General features: G+C 39.6%; 1 protein-coding gene across 2 annotated transcripts in view; it reads left to right on the top strand.

The window, feature by feature from the left end:
• Positions 1-17,238, top strand: part of rbfox3a (RNA binding fox-1 homolog 3a) — a 255,819-nt gene that overhangs the window by 223,538 nt on the left and 15,043 nt on the right. For both annotated transcript variants that reach the window (XM_048610905.1, XM_048610904.1), the window contains exon 10: positions 347-411. In XM_048610905.1, the coding sequence (XP_048466862.1) occupies positions 347-411 (65 nt within the window). The remainder of the gene's footprint in view (positions 1-346; positions 412-17,238) is intronic.

Raw genomic sequence — 17,238 nt, 5'->3', positions numbered from 1 at the left:
CAGGCCAAGCAGCATCAGAGGAGCAGGAAGGCTGACGTTTCGGGCCTAGACCCTTCTTCAGAAAAAAAAAGCCTTCCTGCTCCTCTGATGCTGCTTGGCCTGCTGTGTTCATCCAGCTCTACACCTTGTTATCAGCAATTCTTTCCGGTCACTTTAATTGAGCCTCAGGTCCGGGTGGCACCAGTCTGCTCTGCTCGTGGTTTGACTGCATCTCCAGTTCTGACTGATGGCAGAGCCTCTACCTCTCTGACCGTTTCATTGCCTCCGTTTTACAGACGAAGCATCATTTGCCACAGTATTAATCTACTCTACCCCGTCTATAATGAAGCTCTTCTTTCTGTTCCAGGGAGGCTATGCTGCATACAGATATGCCCAGCCTGCTGCCGCTGCTGCCGCAGCTTACAGTGACAGGTATGACAATCAGCAAGCACCACTTCATTTATTGGCTCATTCTTTTGTTCACCACATCCATTTATCTCAAAATCCAGATGACAACAGCGAGTTCCACCTGAGTGTTTTGAAACTCTTATTTTATAAAATATATATGTATATATTACTGGGCAGAACTTTCTCCTCTACGTGGAAGCCTCATTTCTCACTCGCTGTTGGTTAAGCTCCACAAGGCCAGTGGAATCTTGCAAATTTGGCCAAAAGTGTTGGCAGTTGTTAACAAGGGAATTAACTAAAAATCTACTGGCAAAGCAATGACCATTACACAATATATGCAAAGATATTTGTAAAGAATTTGAGGCTTGTTGCAAATGTGTGGAACAATGGAGCAATTTAAACTGAGAACCACTGGCTAATTGTTTCAAACCTCAGCATAAATTCAGGCATAGATTTAAATTCAAGTTGGTTGTATGAAGAGCAATTTGAACAAAGAAAGAAATAAATGGCATTTATTGAAGTCTCTTATAATTGGCTTATGTAGAACTGGCCAAGAGTTTGCTGTTTTGAAACTCTGATCCAAGGATAAGCAGTTGTGATAATAGAAATCGTGTTTATGGAATTATGAGCTATTATAATGACATGTCAAACGGATTAAAGCACACAGCCTGGAGCAGATTGAAAAGAAGAGTCGGCATTCATAAACCAGATTTTATGAATGAAAACAAATCCATGCACACCGTGGACCACTGACTATCCACATTGCAAGTCACATTGTGCACAATTTTTCAACCATGAATTTTAGCAGATTGCAGATCGTGGGCAGTACGCCCATGGTTTCTGAATATGTCTGGCCAGTAGTCCAGGCCTCCCACTGATAGCATACATTTGTCACAAACTGCTGGACCAAAACTTGAGCAGTTTATCACTGTCACCTTAACCCTGAGATTCGGCACTGCCTTGGAGATACTTTCTTAGAGTGTGTGATACTCAAAAATTTGCAGCTTCTATTCTTTTGCTCCTGGCTGAGAATGCAGCAAAAAAAGTCCTTTTCTAAACAAATTATTACATCTGGAAATAAGCATGATCTGCATTATAAGATGTATTTTAAGTGATAAACGTGGCCATTGAGGCAGTGAGTGTGCATCTCTGAAGCTAATTGTCAGCAGGTAAAGGAGCAAATGTTCTGTAATCTGGATCATCTTTAGATTCTACAGCGAGGGCAAAATTCTTTGTACGACAGCAATTGGCATTCATTCATTCTTTGTTTGTTATGAAGCCATGATACTCTCGTAAATCCGTGAGTGGTAAAAACGGGCTTTGGCTACCTCAGGGAATAAACACGTGTTATTTTAGGTTTAGAATCATGCAATGCGAGAATTACCAAACAGATAGTTCCCTAAAATCTGACATGATCAATCCGAGGCTGGTTTAAGTCACATAGCGAGGCATTACGTACAAAGAGCAGGATCATAACTTTCTCCTGCACATAACCTCTTTCGTTATCCTACCTTCATGTTACAATAAGCGCTTGGTACCATAGTAATAAAGTTAGATTTTTCATAAACTGGGATTAAAAATCATGTTGAATTGTCGCTCTAATTGAAGGTTATCATGTTGGCAGCCTGTTTTAAGATCCACTTTATGTGAATGAAACTTAATAACAGGCAACACTATGATGCCATCTATTTTATATTCTCACCCAAGACATTTTAACCCCACCATCTCAGGATTAGGAGTATACTTTTCAAGCATTTGAAAAGTATACTCCTCATTGTATACTTTTGAGTTTTAACAATGTTCAAAATGTTTTATTCTAAATTGATTTTCTCACTCTTTTTTGGAACCCAATATTCCTCTATCACTCTAAATTGTTACACTGGGAATTAAACCTGAAAAATAGGTAAATCCGTGAGTGGTAAAAACAGGCTTTGGCTACCTCAGGGAATAAACACGTGTTATTTTAGGTTTAGAGTCATGCAATGAGAAAGTATTGATTCATAGCCTTGTAGATTAATTTTTTTTAGGGAAGATTGACCAAAATATACGTGAATTTTCCTTTAATTTTTAAAAACCATTGCCTTCAACCTAAACAAAGGAAACTGAAGGTAGGAGGGGAAAGTTGCTTGTGGTAGATTGGGAAAATACATGAAAAGACATGATGATAGACAGTTGATGGCTACTACTTAAAGAATTAAGACATGGTTTGCAATGAATGTACATTCCATTAAGGTGCAAAAATCTAACATGGAAATGAATCAACTGTGACTAATAAAGGAAGTTAAGGATTGTGCTAGACCAAGGGAGAAGGCTTATAAATTTATTAGAAAGCAGGGAGTGTTGGAGATGCTCAGCATATCTGGTAAAATCTATGGAATGATAAACAGAGTTGCGCTTCAAGTCTAATATGACTCTTCTTTGGAACTCCTATTAGACTCAATGTTAACTCTCTTTCTGTTGCTCCACGGAGGCTACCATACCTGCCTAGTATCTCCAGCATTTTATGTTTTTATTTCCTATTTCCAAGGTCTGCAGTGTATTGCTTTTGTCTTGGTATCCCTGGGGATTTGGGAGCATTTTAAAATTCAGACCAAAAAAAGGGAAAATAGAATGTAAATATAAATGTAAACTAGCAAGAAGCATAAAAATGTGCTCTAATACCTAAAAAGGAAGAAAAACAAAGACAAATGTGGGTCCGTTACAGGCAGTTTCAGGAAAATTTGTCAAAAATAGCTTTGTGTCTGTCTTCACAAAGGAAGAGACAAGAAATCCCCCAGAAATAATAAGATCCAAGGCATTAGTGAGAATGAGGAACTGACAGAAATAAGTATTTTTTTTCCAGAAAAGTAGTATTGGTGAAATGAATGGGACCACAAAATGACAAATCTCTAAACTCTAATAATATACATCCCAAACAATTGAAAGAGGTGGCCATTTAGATTGTGGATGCATTGGTGATCATCTCTCAAGTTTCCATTGAAGCTGGAGTGGTGCCTTCAGATTGGGAGGTTATAAATGTAACTCCACTGTTTAGGAAAGAACACAGAGAGAAAAGAAAGGACCACTGACCTATTAGCTGATGTCAGTTGTAGGAAAATTATAGAATCCACTAAAGGATATGATAACTGGACATTTAGAAAATAAAGATCTGATTAGGAAGAGCAAACACGGATTTGTGAACAGGAAATCAAGCTTGACAAACTTGATGGAAGTTTTATTGTGGATACTACTAGCAGAGTAGATAAGGGTGATCATATGAATATAGAAAATAATGGCAGAGGTAGACCATACAACCCCTCAAGTCTGCTCTTCCATTCAATAAAATCCAATCTAATTCCCGATAACTGTTGATTCCCTTGCCTAACAACAACCTATCTACTTCTGACTTACAAATGTTCGATGATCACTCTTCCACAACTTTCTGAGGCCGAGTTCCAAAGCTGCACAACCCTCAAAGAGGAATCATAAATTTCCTGATCTGTCCTAAAAGGGTGACCCATAATTTTAAAACAGTGACTCCTACACTCTGTGGTGAACCAATGGATGAGGTGTATATGGAGTTTCATGAGATCCCATGCAAAAGGTTAGTAAATAAAACTAGAGCATATGGGACAGGAGGTAATATATGCTTTGAGGATTGGTTAACAGAAAAAAAAATGGGTCATTCTTAGGTTGGGCCATGACTACTTGGTTCAACAAGGATCAGTGCTTGGGCTCCAAGTTGTTCACAGTCTACGTTTGGGGACCGAACATAGTTTGTGGATGGGACAAAAGCAGATGGTGATGTGAGTTGTGAGGAAGATGCAAAGAGGCTTCATGAGATTTGGAGATACTGAGTGAGTGGGCAAGATATGGCAGATAGGGTCTTATAGGGATAAATATGACATTGTCCACTTTGCTAGGAGGAACAAAGTGTGACATATTTAGTAGTGGGAAGTGGTGATGTACTAAGCACTGTAAGCTAACATGCAGGTGCAGCCAACAATGAGGAAGGCAAATGATATGTTGGTCTTTATCGCAAGAAGATTTGAATGCAGGAGTAAAAATTTCTTACTTTAATTGTACAGAATACTAGTGAGACCATACTGGGAATATGAGTGCAGATTTCGTCCCCTTTCCTCAGGAAGGCTATACTTGCCATTGAGGGGGTGCAGCAGAGATTCACCAATTTGAATCCTGGGATGGCAAAACTCTCCACTGAGGAGAGATTGAGGACATTGGACCTGTGGTCCCCAGATTTTCTAAGAATGAGCACAGGGGTGAATCTCATTACAACTTATGATATTCTTAAAGAGATAGATAGACAGGTTAGATGAAGAAAAGATGATTGCTGTAGTTGTGGGGACTAGAAGCAAGGGATATAATCTCAGAATTAGGGACAAGCTGTGTAAGGCTGAGTTGAGGAGGTGTTTCTTCACTTGAAAAATGGTATTCTGTACCCTGGAGAACTGTGGAAGCTTTGTCTTTGAATATGTTCCAGACACAAATTGAAAATTTCAAGGTACTATTAACATCAAGGGATATGGCGATAACATGGGAAAAAGGTGTTGAAGTAGATGATAGGCCATGTTCTCGAATGGCAGAACCAGTCTGGGGTGTTAATGGCCTACTACTGTTCCTAAGTTCATATAAAACTCCTTCTTTATTATTAATAAAACTGAAATAGAGTAGAACCTCTTTTTTTCCTGCTTTGTAGGTTTTGAAGTAAACTAACAATGGCAGCAGCATAGAATTACATAACCTGGAACATAATGAGAAATACTGACCAGTTGACCACTGATAGTTGCATTGGTGATAGCACTGAGACACTGTTTCACAAGCTTGTTGCAACTTCAAAATAGAGCTGCCTGAGTAGACCCTAAGTGTGAGATTTCTGATTGCAAGACAGTCCACCATCTGACAAAAGGCATACTATTTTTTGAAGTGGTAACTTGCACGCACCTCAGTAGTTTTACCTGGTTTAATCCAGAGTTCAGATTTGGATAACAACTAGTTTGCAAAGCTAGAATGGAGTTAGTTATTCAATTTAATCAGCCAGTAAAGTTAACTGTGCAGTGAGATCCTCAATCAGGTTGATCGGGTCGAAAGTAACAAATCATTGCTGGAAGTTGGTAAGAACTGCCAATGCTGGAGTCTGACATAACACAGTGTGGAGCTGGAGGAGCACAGCAGAGCAGGCAGCATCAGAGGAGCGGGAAAGCTGATGTTTCGGAAGGGTCCCGACCCGAAACATCAGCTTTTCTGCTCCTCTGATGCTGCCTGGCCTGCTGCGTTCCTCCAGCTCCACACTGTGTTATCCAAGTCATAGCTACTGGCTGAGCATGCGTTTTGTTACTAAACTACTTGACGCAATTCTTATCCTGTTTTCTACTTGGAGTACTACTTGCTAACTAAAGAACTGGAGAAATGGGGCGCAAAATAAAAAGTTACTGGGATCAGTCCCATTTCCAAGAAGTATCAAGGGATTTAAAGTGAAACGAGATAAGTAAATGAGTGAGAATGGAATACAAGGTGATTATGACAGGGTTAGATTAAGATGAGAAGAGGTTCACCTGGACTATGAACCCCAGGCATTAACAAGTTGGGCTAAAATGTCTGCAACCATGTTTTGAAATCTGTGTAAGTGTATCTTTTGCTTTCTGCTGTTTAGAAATTGTTTAAAAAAGATTGTAGTCTGATTGTCCCATATTCCTACTGGCAGTATGGTGAAGGATGATGGCAGTGAAAATCGAACCAATACAATATAAAAACATATTTACACACCCAGCAATATCCAGGCAAAAGCCCAGAACAATCAAGTGTCACTTTCACCTCTAATACATTTGTCGGTTCCTGTTGGTGATTTTGCTAGAAAGCCAGTAGAAAAATGGAATTTGTTGGGTCTCTGATGGGATTGGGATTATGAAGTCAGTTACTTATATTGGCTGTTATTAACTGGGGGAGAACGATGCACCACTCGCTTTTGAAGAGGCACTGGGAGAATATTTTAAACAAGAAATTCCTCCGTGTTCACAGAAACCTTCCTTTGTCTTGTAACCTTTGTATCTCCTCTTTGTGTAAGTAACAGAGCGTCATTTCCATGTGGAATTACATGGGTAAAAAGCCTGTAATAAGAACATCTTTACCACATTTCAAACAATAAAGAACCAGATTTCGAGTACAACTTCATCTGAGCTTCGTACTGAGCCGAAAGTTATTCCTCACCTCTCCAGCTCCCCAGGGAAATGTGTATTCCAATAGGATTGTCTCAAATACTTCACTGATTTGCATTGAGTATAATGTGTTGGTGGAAGAGGTGGATGGACTGGGTGAGTTGAAGAAGATTGTTTTCAAACCAAATTCTTCAGTTCAATTTGTGAGAATATTCTGTCATTCACAGCTGGAAACTCCAAATTATCTGACAAAAACAGAGATTCTACTTGATGCAGTTCCGGACAGTATGAAGATTACAATAGATTTCTGATCATTTAAATGTTATAGCTGATATGTGACAGTGTAAATATTGTAATAGCAATATAAGATTAATGATCTAATCTGTAGATAATGTCAGGTGCATTCTAAATATTAGGGCAGATCCCCGTCAATGTGCTTTTACTACAGGTTCCAGATAATACAAATATCATGACCAAATTTGACCATAACAGTATCAGAGTGAACTGATGACAATTTTGGAGGATACTTGATAAATTAGAGTTCATTTAATTGATTGCAATCTGCTCAAAGTCTAGAACAATGACAAATATTGATAATTATTAAACAAAAATAAAAGATCGTTTCTCCTGTTTAAGTGTTAAAATGTATCAAAGTAAGTTAATAAATATCAGTATTTATGAATTCCTTGTAAACTCCCAAGAGTGTGTGCTTAAGTCTCCCAGCTGGGTTTACAGTAAAACATCAGAACTGGTCAAAGGATAGCAATAACTTCACTGCCTAATGTTGTCAGAACTTCATGTTTTCCATTTTATAGTTGATATGTTTCTCCTTAAAGGCTGTTTTTTGTGCTGTGATCTACATCACACACCATGAGTGGGTTTATGATTTTACTGACTGCGTCTGCAGACATACAATTTTTCAATCTATTACAATGCCTCAAAGCTTTAACAATTGGCAACCATATTCTTCTCGATGTTGTTTTGGAGAAGAACCAAAATATTCTTAAGTCATTTTGTTGGCAGTCAGTGACTTCAGGCAAAAACCAATGAAGAGAATTGGAAGTAAATTATCTTTGGAGTGATTTCAGAGTCTCTATTTGAAGATGTGAAAGTTTTTCTGCACAAACCCAGGCTTCAGAATAGTTTGTGTTGTGAATAATGTTGACAGCAAGGCGAAAAGTTGTGAATGCATTGACAGAATTGCAATTCTTAATGTCAGGACTTTAAAAATGGGAATGCAAAATGAAGACACGGCTTCTAAAATGTGTTCACACTATCATTTACAGAAATCTCTCATGATAAATCTAGATATTGTTTAGTTGTTTGTAAAGGAACAGGAACGTGGAACTTTAAGTTTGACAAAGTCATGACAGGAGATAAATATTCAATAGAAAGCTATATTTACAGAAAGGATTTTAAAATAGAACTCCAATTAGAAATCACTATTCCCGGAGGGTGAGCCTTCAAATATTGCTAAAGGAGCAATGGAGGCAGTAACTATAATTTTCCAAGGATGTTTGGAATCAGGAGTTGTGCCAAAGGATAAATGCTATGTCTCTTTCTCAAAAAAAAGAGAAAATGGTGAGCAGGGAAATAATCCACCTATGACTTTTGCCTCAGTTCTGGTTTGTTGTGAACTGTAATTCATACATGTCTTATTTTCAAAATCACCATATAGCTCTGGCACAAATAGAAACAGACTGCAGATATATGTTTACCGTGTCTAACACTTTCTGTGCCATGTTTCAGTTAGCCCTTTTAAGAAAGCAGTGTTCCTTCAGAAACATTGCTGACTGTATTACACCGAATTAGTTTGCCAATTTGAAGGATACACCATTTTAAAGATTTTTTAAAAACGGATTTATTCAAATATGGGTGCTTTGCTTCTTTTAAACTATCCCAGCCATTCACCCTTTCACATAAGTTCCCCTAAGTGGAAAGATGATTGAATTAAATATTTATAACATTCAATAGATTACATCACTGGTAGCACAATTGACTTGATTCCCTCAGAATACCCTATTTCTGGGCTAGGGATGCTTTGTTACTTGCTCCAGCCTTTTGTTATCTGCAGCACACAGACCTCATTTGCAGTTTGTCACTTTAAAGAAACATCCACGATATTGTCTTTTTTGCTGGCAATCATTCGGATCAATACATTCGCCGTTTTTAAAAGTTTTGTCTTGAACAAAAATAGATGAAACAGCAGAATTCTGCTGTAACTGACAGCATGGGCCTTCCCAGGACATGCATTCATTTTCATCAATGAGGTCAGAGGCTTCTGTCGAAAGAGCCAGCTGAAGGCAAGGCTGCAATTTTTAAATAGTTTGGGAACAAATGTACAAATAAGAATTATTTATTAGTCTATAACGGGGTCACAATGAAAGGATAAAATTATCTGGACTCTTTCAAACTGTGTTATATTCAAAGATAGGGACCAAATAGTTCAGTTGACCTTAATGCTGGTTTTCAATCCTTGGGACAAAAATCTGCAGAAACAAGGATTTTGCTCAAAGTTGGCTCCTAAAAAGAAGTAAACATTTTGTCGTGTTCATTCAGAAGTTGTTGTTACAACACTATGAAGTTATACTCAGGATTTGTTTATATTTATTTTACCATTTCTTTCTCTTTGTTTCCTTGTCTCCCTCTCCCAGCAGTGACAACTCTTTACTTGACTATTGTTCCATGAGGTACCAGTAGTTCTCTAGTGCCTTCGCTGAGTGGTCATTCTTGTGATTATTATGTCTGGGTGCCCGCAGACCAGATGAGCCCAAACTGATTCTCAACAGACATCTGCCAGGAAAACATTCTAATATAGTTCACTGTAAAGTGCTCAAGAGCAGACATTTGTTACTGCTCAGTACAGAGGTGACAAAAAGGAAAACACGGTAACACTTGGAAATGAATGCACTCCAGTTTGAAGTATACAAATACAAGTCAAGTATGTCTCATTCACCAGTTTTACTGGCTTTTCCTTCTGGAACAGCCAGTTAACTCTTCATGGATTGAATCTCAGAATCTCTGAGTCTGTATGACTTCTTCTGGGGTTTAAAACAGAATACAGCTCTCTGTTATTTAGGTGTTCGAGTAACTCAGTCAAGGAATTCCACCTAGCCCAGAAACAGGGTATTCTGAGGGAATCAAGTCAATCGTCCTACCAGTGATGTAATCTGTTGAACGTTATACAAGGAAGCAGCAGACACATAGAGTCATGGAGATATACAGCTTGGAAAAAGACCCTTTTGTCCATCTGGTCCATGCTGACCAGATATCCTAAATTGATCTTTTCCCATTTCCCAACATTTGGCTCATGTCCCTCTAAACCCTTCCTATTCATATACCCATCCAGTTGCCTTTTAAATGTTGCAAATGTACCAGCCTCCACCAAATCCTCTGGCAGCTCATTCCATACATGCTCTGTCCTTTGTGTGAAAATTGGAGTGCTCAGATTCCTTTTAAATCTTTCCCCTCTCACCTTAAACCTATGCGCACTAGTTTTGGACTCATCAATCCTGGGAAAAGACCTTGGCTATTCACCCTATCCATGACCCTCATGCTTTTCAATGCCTCTGTAAGGTCAATGCTCAAGGGAAAAAAGAGCCAGCCTGTTCAGCATATCCCTATAGCTCAAACCCTCCAATCCCAGCAACATCATTGTAAATCTTTTCTGAACCCTTTCAAGTTTAACAACATCTTTCCTAAAGCAGGGAGACCAGAATTGTACGCAGTATTCTAAAAGTGGCCTCACCAATGTCCAGTACAGCCGCAACGTGACATCGCAACTCCTATACTCAATGTTATGACCAATGAAGGCAAGTGTACCAAATGCCTTCTTCACCACCCTGTCCCCATGCGATTCCAATTGCAAAGAACTATGTATCTGCACCCCAGGTCTCTTCATTTGGCAAGATTCTCCAAGACCCTACCATTTTCTGTAGAAGTCCTGCCCTGGTTTGCCTTACCAAAATGCAACACTTTGCAATTTATCTAAGTTAAACTCCATCTGCCACTCCTCGGCCTATTGGCCCATCTGATCAAGGTCCTGCTTTACTGAGATAACCTTCATGTTCTATTACATCCCTGTTCTCCACAGTTGATTGTTATCAGCATGAACTACGTTTGTGCAGACATGGGAAACATGGTATAGAAACGTTTATCACTATTTGCACTCATGGGACAGACTACTGTGCCCAGTATGCAAACTTCAGAGATGTGAGGTGAGACATTGTAAAGGGGCCTCTGCAATATTTCTCGACCACTGTAAACTCTATTTGAATAAAGATTACCTTGCATTGATTAGAGGTTGAACTGGCTACTCAAGTTGTGCGGAATCACTTTTTCTCTTAGAATTTCATTTCTGCTTTCCACTTGCAATATAAATAAAACAACAAGAAAATTAAAACATTTAGATAGTTTCAATCAGAGTTAGTAGGAACTGCCGATGCTGGAGTCTGAGATAACAAGATGTGGAGCTGGAGGGACACAACAGGCCAGGCAGCATCAGAAGAGCAGGAAAGCTGACGTTTCGGGTCTGGACCCTTCTTCAGAAATGACTTTCTTGTTGTATTATTGTATTGTTTCTTCTAGTATTTGCACTTTTTTTTATTTTGAGCCCAAGATTTCCCTACTCTGTTAAATTACCTGCTTTCTTCATGTGATAGATAGATATTAAATTACCCTACCCTTCCCAGCATTTGTCATTTGCCCCTATTAGATCATATGGATAAAGAATTGCAGTGTCCCTAGGCTTAATATTACTTAATATTTCTAAATACATGGGCAAGATTTTAATTCATTCAAAGTCTAGAATCAAAATCAGTTCCTGTTAACAATTGTCTATTTCCACTTTCTTTCTCTGTGGTATCTTCTTTTTATACTACGCCTGCACTTTATCCCTGCACCTACCTCTACCTCTTCATTTGATTAATGTGAATGACGTTATGGTAAGTTCTATGCCCATCTTAAACAGAGTCTGAAAGGAAACAGTAACAAAGCAAAACTCCTTTAAATGTAAGTTGCGAGAGAACTGGCAGGGTGGCACAACCCACATCCCTAAAGACAGTTGACTGATATGGAGTGATATAAGTGGAAGTCATATTGAAATCCGCTGACAATAAAACCATTCTACTTGTGAGAAAAATGTGAAGATAGTAAAATAAAAGAGATAAACTTGTGTTAATTTTTGAAAGGCCTGTATTTAGTTGCACCTATTTTAATTCAATACAAACATGATGTTTGCTGATCAGTGCAAGGAAACCATGGTCTGTAGAAATCTAAATTTGGACCGATATTCTCTTGGTCATGTTCTGCACAAACCCACCTTTTCTTTAAAAAGACTGTGAACTGTGAAGATTGTGTATGTCGATTCATCAGCAACGTTTTCTGTCCTCCTAAACTGATGATGATACGATGCAGTAAGAAAATTATTTGGGAAAATATGATCTCTATCGTACAACAAGTACAAAGTGTCAAGAGGATGAAAATTCAAAGGTCAGGTGTGAAAATGGAGCAGCAACTAATCCAAGGTATTGACTGTAACACAGCTTGGAGTTAGAAGGAGATCACTTGGCTGCCATCTTGATCAGAGAACAATGTCGAGTTCCAATAAATTGTGCTAAAAACACAGAAACAGGCTGACCAAGCCACTGGTCCTTACCAATGTTTATATTGCTCATGGGATCTTCCTCACATACTAATTACGTATTCCATTCCATGCACTGAATTCTTCTTGACCTTTCTTCCTCCAGTGTGTCAAGTTTCCATATGAGTTTGTAAGATGCTTCAACAAGTTCATGTGACAGGGAAATTCACACTTTCACCACACTTTCTGTGAAGAGATTCCTCCTAACTTTGCTATTTAGTCTATTTGTGGCTACCTTATATTTATGCCTCCTTTTCTGGACTCAAACATGGCTAATCCATCTAGCCTGCACATCCCTGAACACTATGGGCAAAAATCACCATGGCCAGTCCACCTAACCTGCTTATCTTTGGACTGTGGAAGGAAACTGGAGCACCTGGATGACACAGGGAGAATGAGAAAACTCCACACAGACAGTCGCCCAAAGGTGAAATCAAACTTGGGTCCCTAGCACTGTGAGGCACTGTGCTCCCCCAATTTGTATTGTTTGCATAGATACTTTTAGTGACTTGTGTATCTCTAATCTTCCTGCTGTTTAGGCCTCCATAAAAATTAGTTTTGCTTCTTCAAACATGCAAGTTGCCCTCCTTGGTCCTCCAACTAAAATGAAACACCTCACAATTTTCTGTATGGTATTTCATTTCATTATCGGTCTGCTCAGCAAATTTGTTTATTTTTCTCCGTATTTTGTGGCAGTGCTCTACCAACAGTAGCTATGTCTTCAATTTTGTACATTCTGCTAAATTTGATGCACTACCTCCAATTTCTGGGTCTAATTCTTTTATGAATGGGCTCATGTGTCACACATAAACAAAGAAGGAAAAATAATTTTTAATCACAGCCAGTTTCACACTGTGTGAATATTAGCCTGCCATATCAAATTATTTTGCTGCTTTAACTGAGGCATTAACATGTTTATTTTAAATAAATTACTCCCTCTATTAAAATGGCAGGTAATAGAGTTTCAGAGAAATACATAAAGTATTTTTTCCACTAATATTCATACTGTATAAAGCCACAGCAGTAACCCAATTTAATCGATGTAACTGCAATTTAAACCACATTAAACCTATTTAGAGTCATAGGAAAACCGATCCTTCAGTCTAACTAGTCCACACCAACCACATTCCTAAACTAAACTCGTCCTACTTGTCTGCATTTGGCCCATATCCTTCTGAACCTTTCCTATTCATGTACTTATCCAAATGTCTTTTAAATGTTGTAACTGTACCTGCATCTACCACTTCCTCTGGCAGTTCATTCCACATATGAACCACTCTGTGTAAAAATATTGCCCTTCATGTCCGTTTTAAATCTTTCTCTCCTTAAAAATATGCCCCCTGGTTTTGAACTCCCCCACCCTAGGGAAAAGACCATTACTATTCAACTTATCTCTGCCCCTCATGATTTTATAAATCTCTATAAGGTCACCTCTCAACCTCCTACACTCCAGTGAAAAAAGTCCCAGCCTATCCAGCCTATTTACAATTCAAACCCTCCAATCCTGGCAATGTCCTGGTAATTTTTTTCTGAACCTTCTCCAATTTAATGATTTCCATTAACATGGAATAATTGGTCATTCAAATCACAATTTGATGCTGGGATAAGCTGGATTCACTACATGACTGATATTGGCTCTATATTTGGTTTGAAATACCAGCATCAGCCTGGGTACTGCAGTTTTACAAGTGAGCCTATCACAGGCCCTGTAGCTGTAGGCCAAATGGTCTCTTTCTGCACTGTAGAGATTCTACGATTCCAGCTGTTTCAAATTGTTCAAATTTTCTTGGTATTCACTGTTTTATGCTCACAGACATTTACAGCTCAGAGGGAGGCCATTCTGCCTATATACCTGTGACATTCAACAAAGATCTGACTACATTAATCCCATTTTCTACCTTTTGACCCAGAGCCCTGGATGCTATGGAAGTGCAAGCAAATATCTAAATACTGCTTAAATATTACCACGAGTTTCTGACACAAACACACTTTCAGGCGGTGAGTTCCAGGCTCCCACCACCCTTTGAGTAAGAAAATAATTCTCCTTAAATGTCATCTTAGCCTCCTACTTCCAGCCTTAAATTTATGTCTCCTGGCTATTGACCACTCTATGAACAGTAGAATATCTTCTTAAACACCTTAACTAAGCTCCTCATAATCCTGTATACCTGTACTTCTACCCCTGGCAACATTTGCTTCTCCAAAGAAAGCAAGCTCAGCCTGTTCAATCAATGCCCATAGTTGTATCTGCCATAGCTTCTCTTTCTCTTTACTTAATCCTAATTTTTATGTCTCTTTTTATTTCGGATTCTGTAGTCTTGAATGCCTCCCGCTGCTTGAACACTGTTTTATCTGTGAATTGTTACTCCCAAACCATGTCTTATTTTAGTAAAATTAGCCTTTCCGGAGAGTTGAATTTTTATTCCCAGCCCATCCTTCTCATTTTGCAGAACAAATCTAAATCTAACTGGGTTATGTTGACTATATTCAGAATGCTGTACTACTGTTATGTCTTCCACTTGGGCTCATTTCCCAATGTTAGAATTGCCTCTTCATTTGTTGGGCTTCCTGATGACTTGCTGAAAGGTTCTTCTGTATGCAATACATGGACTGCAGTGGTTAAAGATAGCTGCTCACCACTATCTTTTCAAGGGCAACTAGGGATGGGCAATAAATGCTGGCCAGCCAGCAACGCTCACATCCCATAAGTGAATTTTAAAAAAGTAAGAACTTTATTCCCTCCCTGTTACTGCCTTATTGTTTTTACTGAAAATTGGTTACACATTTGATCTTCTGTGTATCCATTGGAGGCTTATACTATGCACCAACAGTATGATTGTTCCTGTTGTGTTTTTAACCACAACCCATTTGGCCTCATCTGATGGCCAAGATATGATTCTACCTCACTGCTATAATTGATTACCTGATCAATATTTGGATTCCACCCACTCCTCTTATATCACCCCTACTCATCTAAACACTCAAAACCAGGAATGTTAAGCTGCCCAATTTTCAGCCAAGTCTCAGTCAAAACTATTGACTTCATCTTCAGATATGCCTGCACCCTCAGCTCATCTACCTTATTCCTCAGACTTTTTGCATTAAAACATATTCCGTATAGCATTGATATATGTACTTACTTCTTTCTGCTCTTGCCCATGCTTTCTGCCTTTCAGTTACTTGTGTTTTAACTTCTAATTGCATCTCAGTTTGTCACCCTTCTGCTACTTGTCAGGATCCCATTCCCCTGCAAATCTAGTTTAAATCCATCCCAACAACATTAGCAAACCTCCCAATGAGGATGTTGTCTGACTTGTGTTCAGATGTAACCGTCCAAAATGTTCATTTCCCCCCTCCCTCGGAAATGGTTCCAAAGCCTAAGAATCTAAAACCCTCCTTTCCTGCACCATCTCTGCAGGCCCCTCATTCATCTGCTATATCCTTCTTCTCCTATGCTCACTCCTGGAAGACTACCACCTTTTGAAGATCTGGTTTTCAATTTCCTACCTAGCTCCATAAAGTCTACTTGCCGGACCTCATTTCTGTTTCCTCTGATGTCATTTCCCCTTCAGATTACCCCACAGCCAATCCATGCCATCGTTCATCCATGCACCCTGAAGGGAATGTGCCTTCTAGAATTAAGTCTACGGTCACAAAAGCATCTGTCTACCCCCCTCACTGAATAATTGCTGACCACAATTGCTCTTCCATGCTTTGTCCTCCTCTCCTGAGCAGATGGACAACTCTTAGTGTCATGGCCTTGGCTGTAGCTTGCCTCCATAGAGGTACCATCACTCCCACCCAGCACTCTCACCATCTTCTAAGGCTGAGAAATGGATTTCAAGCATGATGCAATGAGGAGATTTGCTCACTACCTGCCTGGTCCTCCTCCTCCTATCTGAGGATCACCCATTCATTCTCTCCCTGCACTTCTTTAAACTGCGGGGTGACAACATCCTAAAACGTACTATCCACAAACCTCTCAGCCTCCTGAATAAACCATACTGCCCCATCTGCTCCTCAAGCTCCAAAAGACGGAGCTCAAGTTGCTGCATCCGGAGACACCTCCTGCAGTTGGTCACACCCAGGATTTCGCACATAGTTCAAGTTTTGCAAGTCATGAGCTTAAGATCTCCAAATATAACTGAATTGAATATGGAGACTTTGCTCTTATTTTATCTTTGCTCCCACTTAAATGTAGTAGAGAAAAACTATATATCCCATTTCTGTCTCAGGTCTGCTTCTGGTCTATGTGCATCTCTCTGAGTGTCCTCACTTCACCCTCTCCTCTCAGTCCCGCTGACTGCCTGTCCCTAGTCCTTACCTCACCCTCTCCTCTCAGTCACGCTGACTGCCTGTCCATAGTCCTTACCTCACCGTCTCCTCTCAGTCATGCTGACTGCCTGTCCCTAGTCCTTACCTCACCCTCTCAGTCCCGCTGACTGCCTGTCCATAGTCCTTACCTCACCGTCTCCTCTCAGTCACGCTGACTGCCTGTCCCTAGTCCTTACCTCACCCTCTCCTCTCAGTCACGCTGACTGTCTGTCCCTAGTCCTTACCTCACCCTCTCCTCTCAGTCATGCTGACTGCCTGTCTCTAATTCTCACCCTCTCCTCTCGGTGAGGCTGTCTGCCTGTCTCTAATTCTCACCCTCTCCTCTCATGATGCTGACTGCCTGTCTTTAAATCTCACCCTCTCCTCTCAGTGATGCTAAATACCTGTCTCTAGTCCTCACTTTACCCTCTCATGTCGGTGATAGTGACTGCCTGTTTCTAATCATCAACTCACCCACTCCTTAGTGAATGTTTGGCTTTAGCTAGAGCATCATTGCTGGCATTTATTTCTGAAAAAGACTATATCTTGAATGACAGCTTCTTGTGTGTGATCTGTATCTCCATTTGTTATACTAAATCTATCATTTCCACACCGTTGCTTGGAGCTCAAGCCAATATCTCTGTAGCTGCTTCTGCTGTGCGTGATCTGTTTTACAAGACATTTGTTCTAGGTTTCCCAGTAAACCAGCAATCTTTTCATTGAATTGATGATCCAGATTGTCCT

Source organism: Rhincodon typus, chromosome 23 (genome assembly GCF_021869965.1).
Source record: "Rhincodon typus isolate 14 chromosome 23, sRhiTyp1.1, whole genome shotgun sequence".
NCBI lineage: Eukaryota > Metazoa > Chordata > Chondrichthyes > Orectolobiformes > Rhincodontidae > Rhincodon > Rhincodon typus.
Note: the sequence above shows the minus strand (reverse complement) of the source record. Positions and strands in the feature narration are given on the sequence as shown.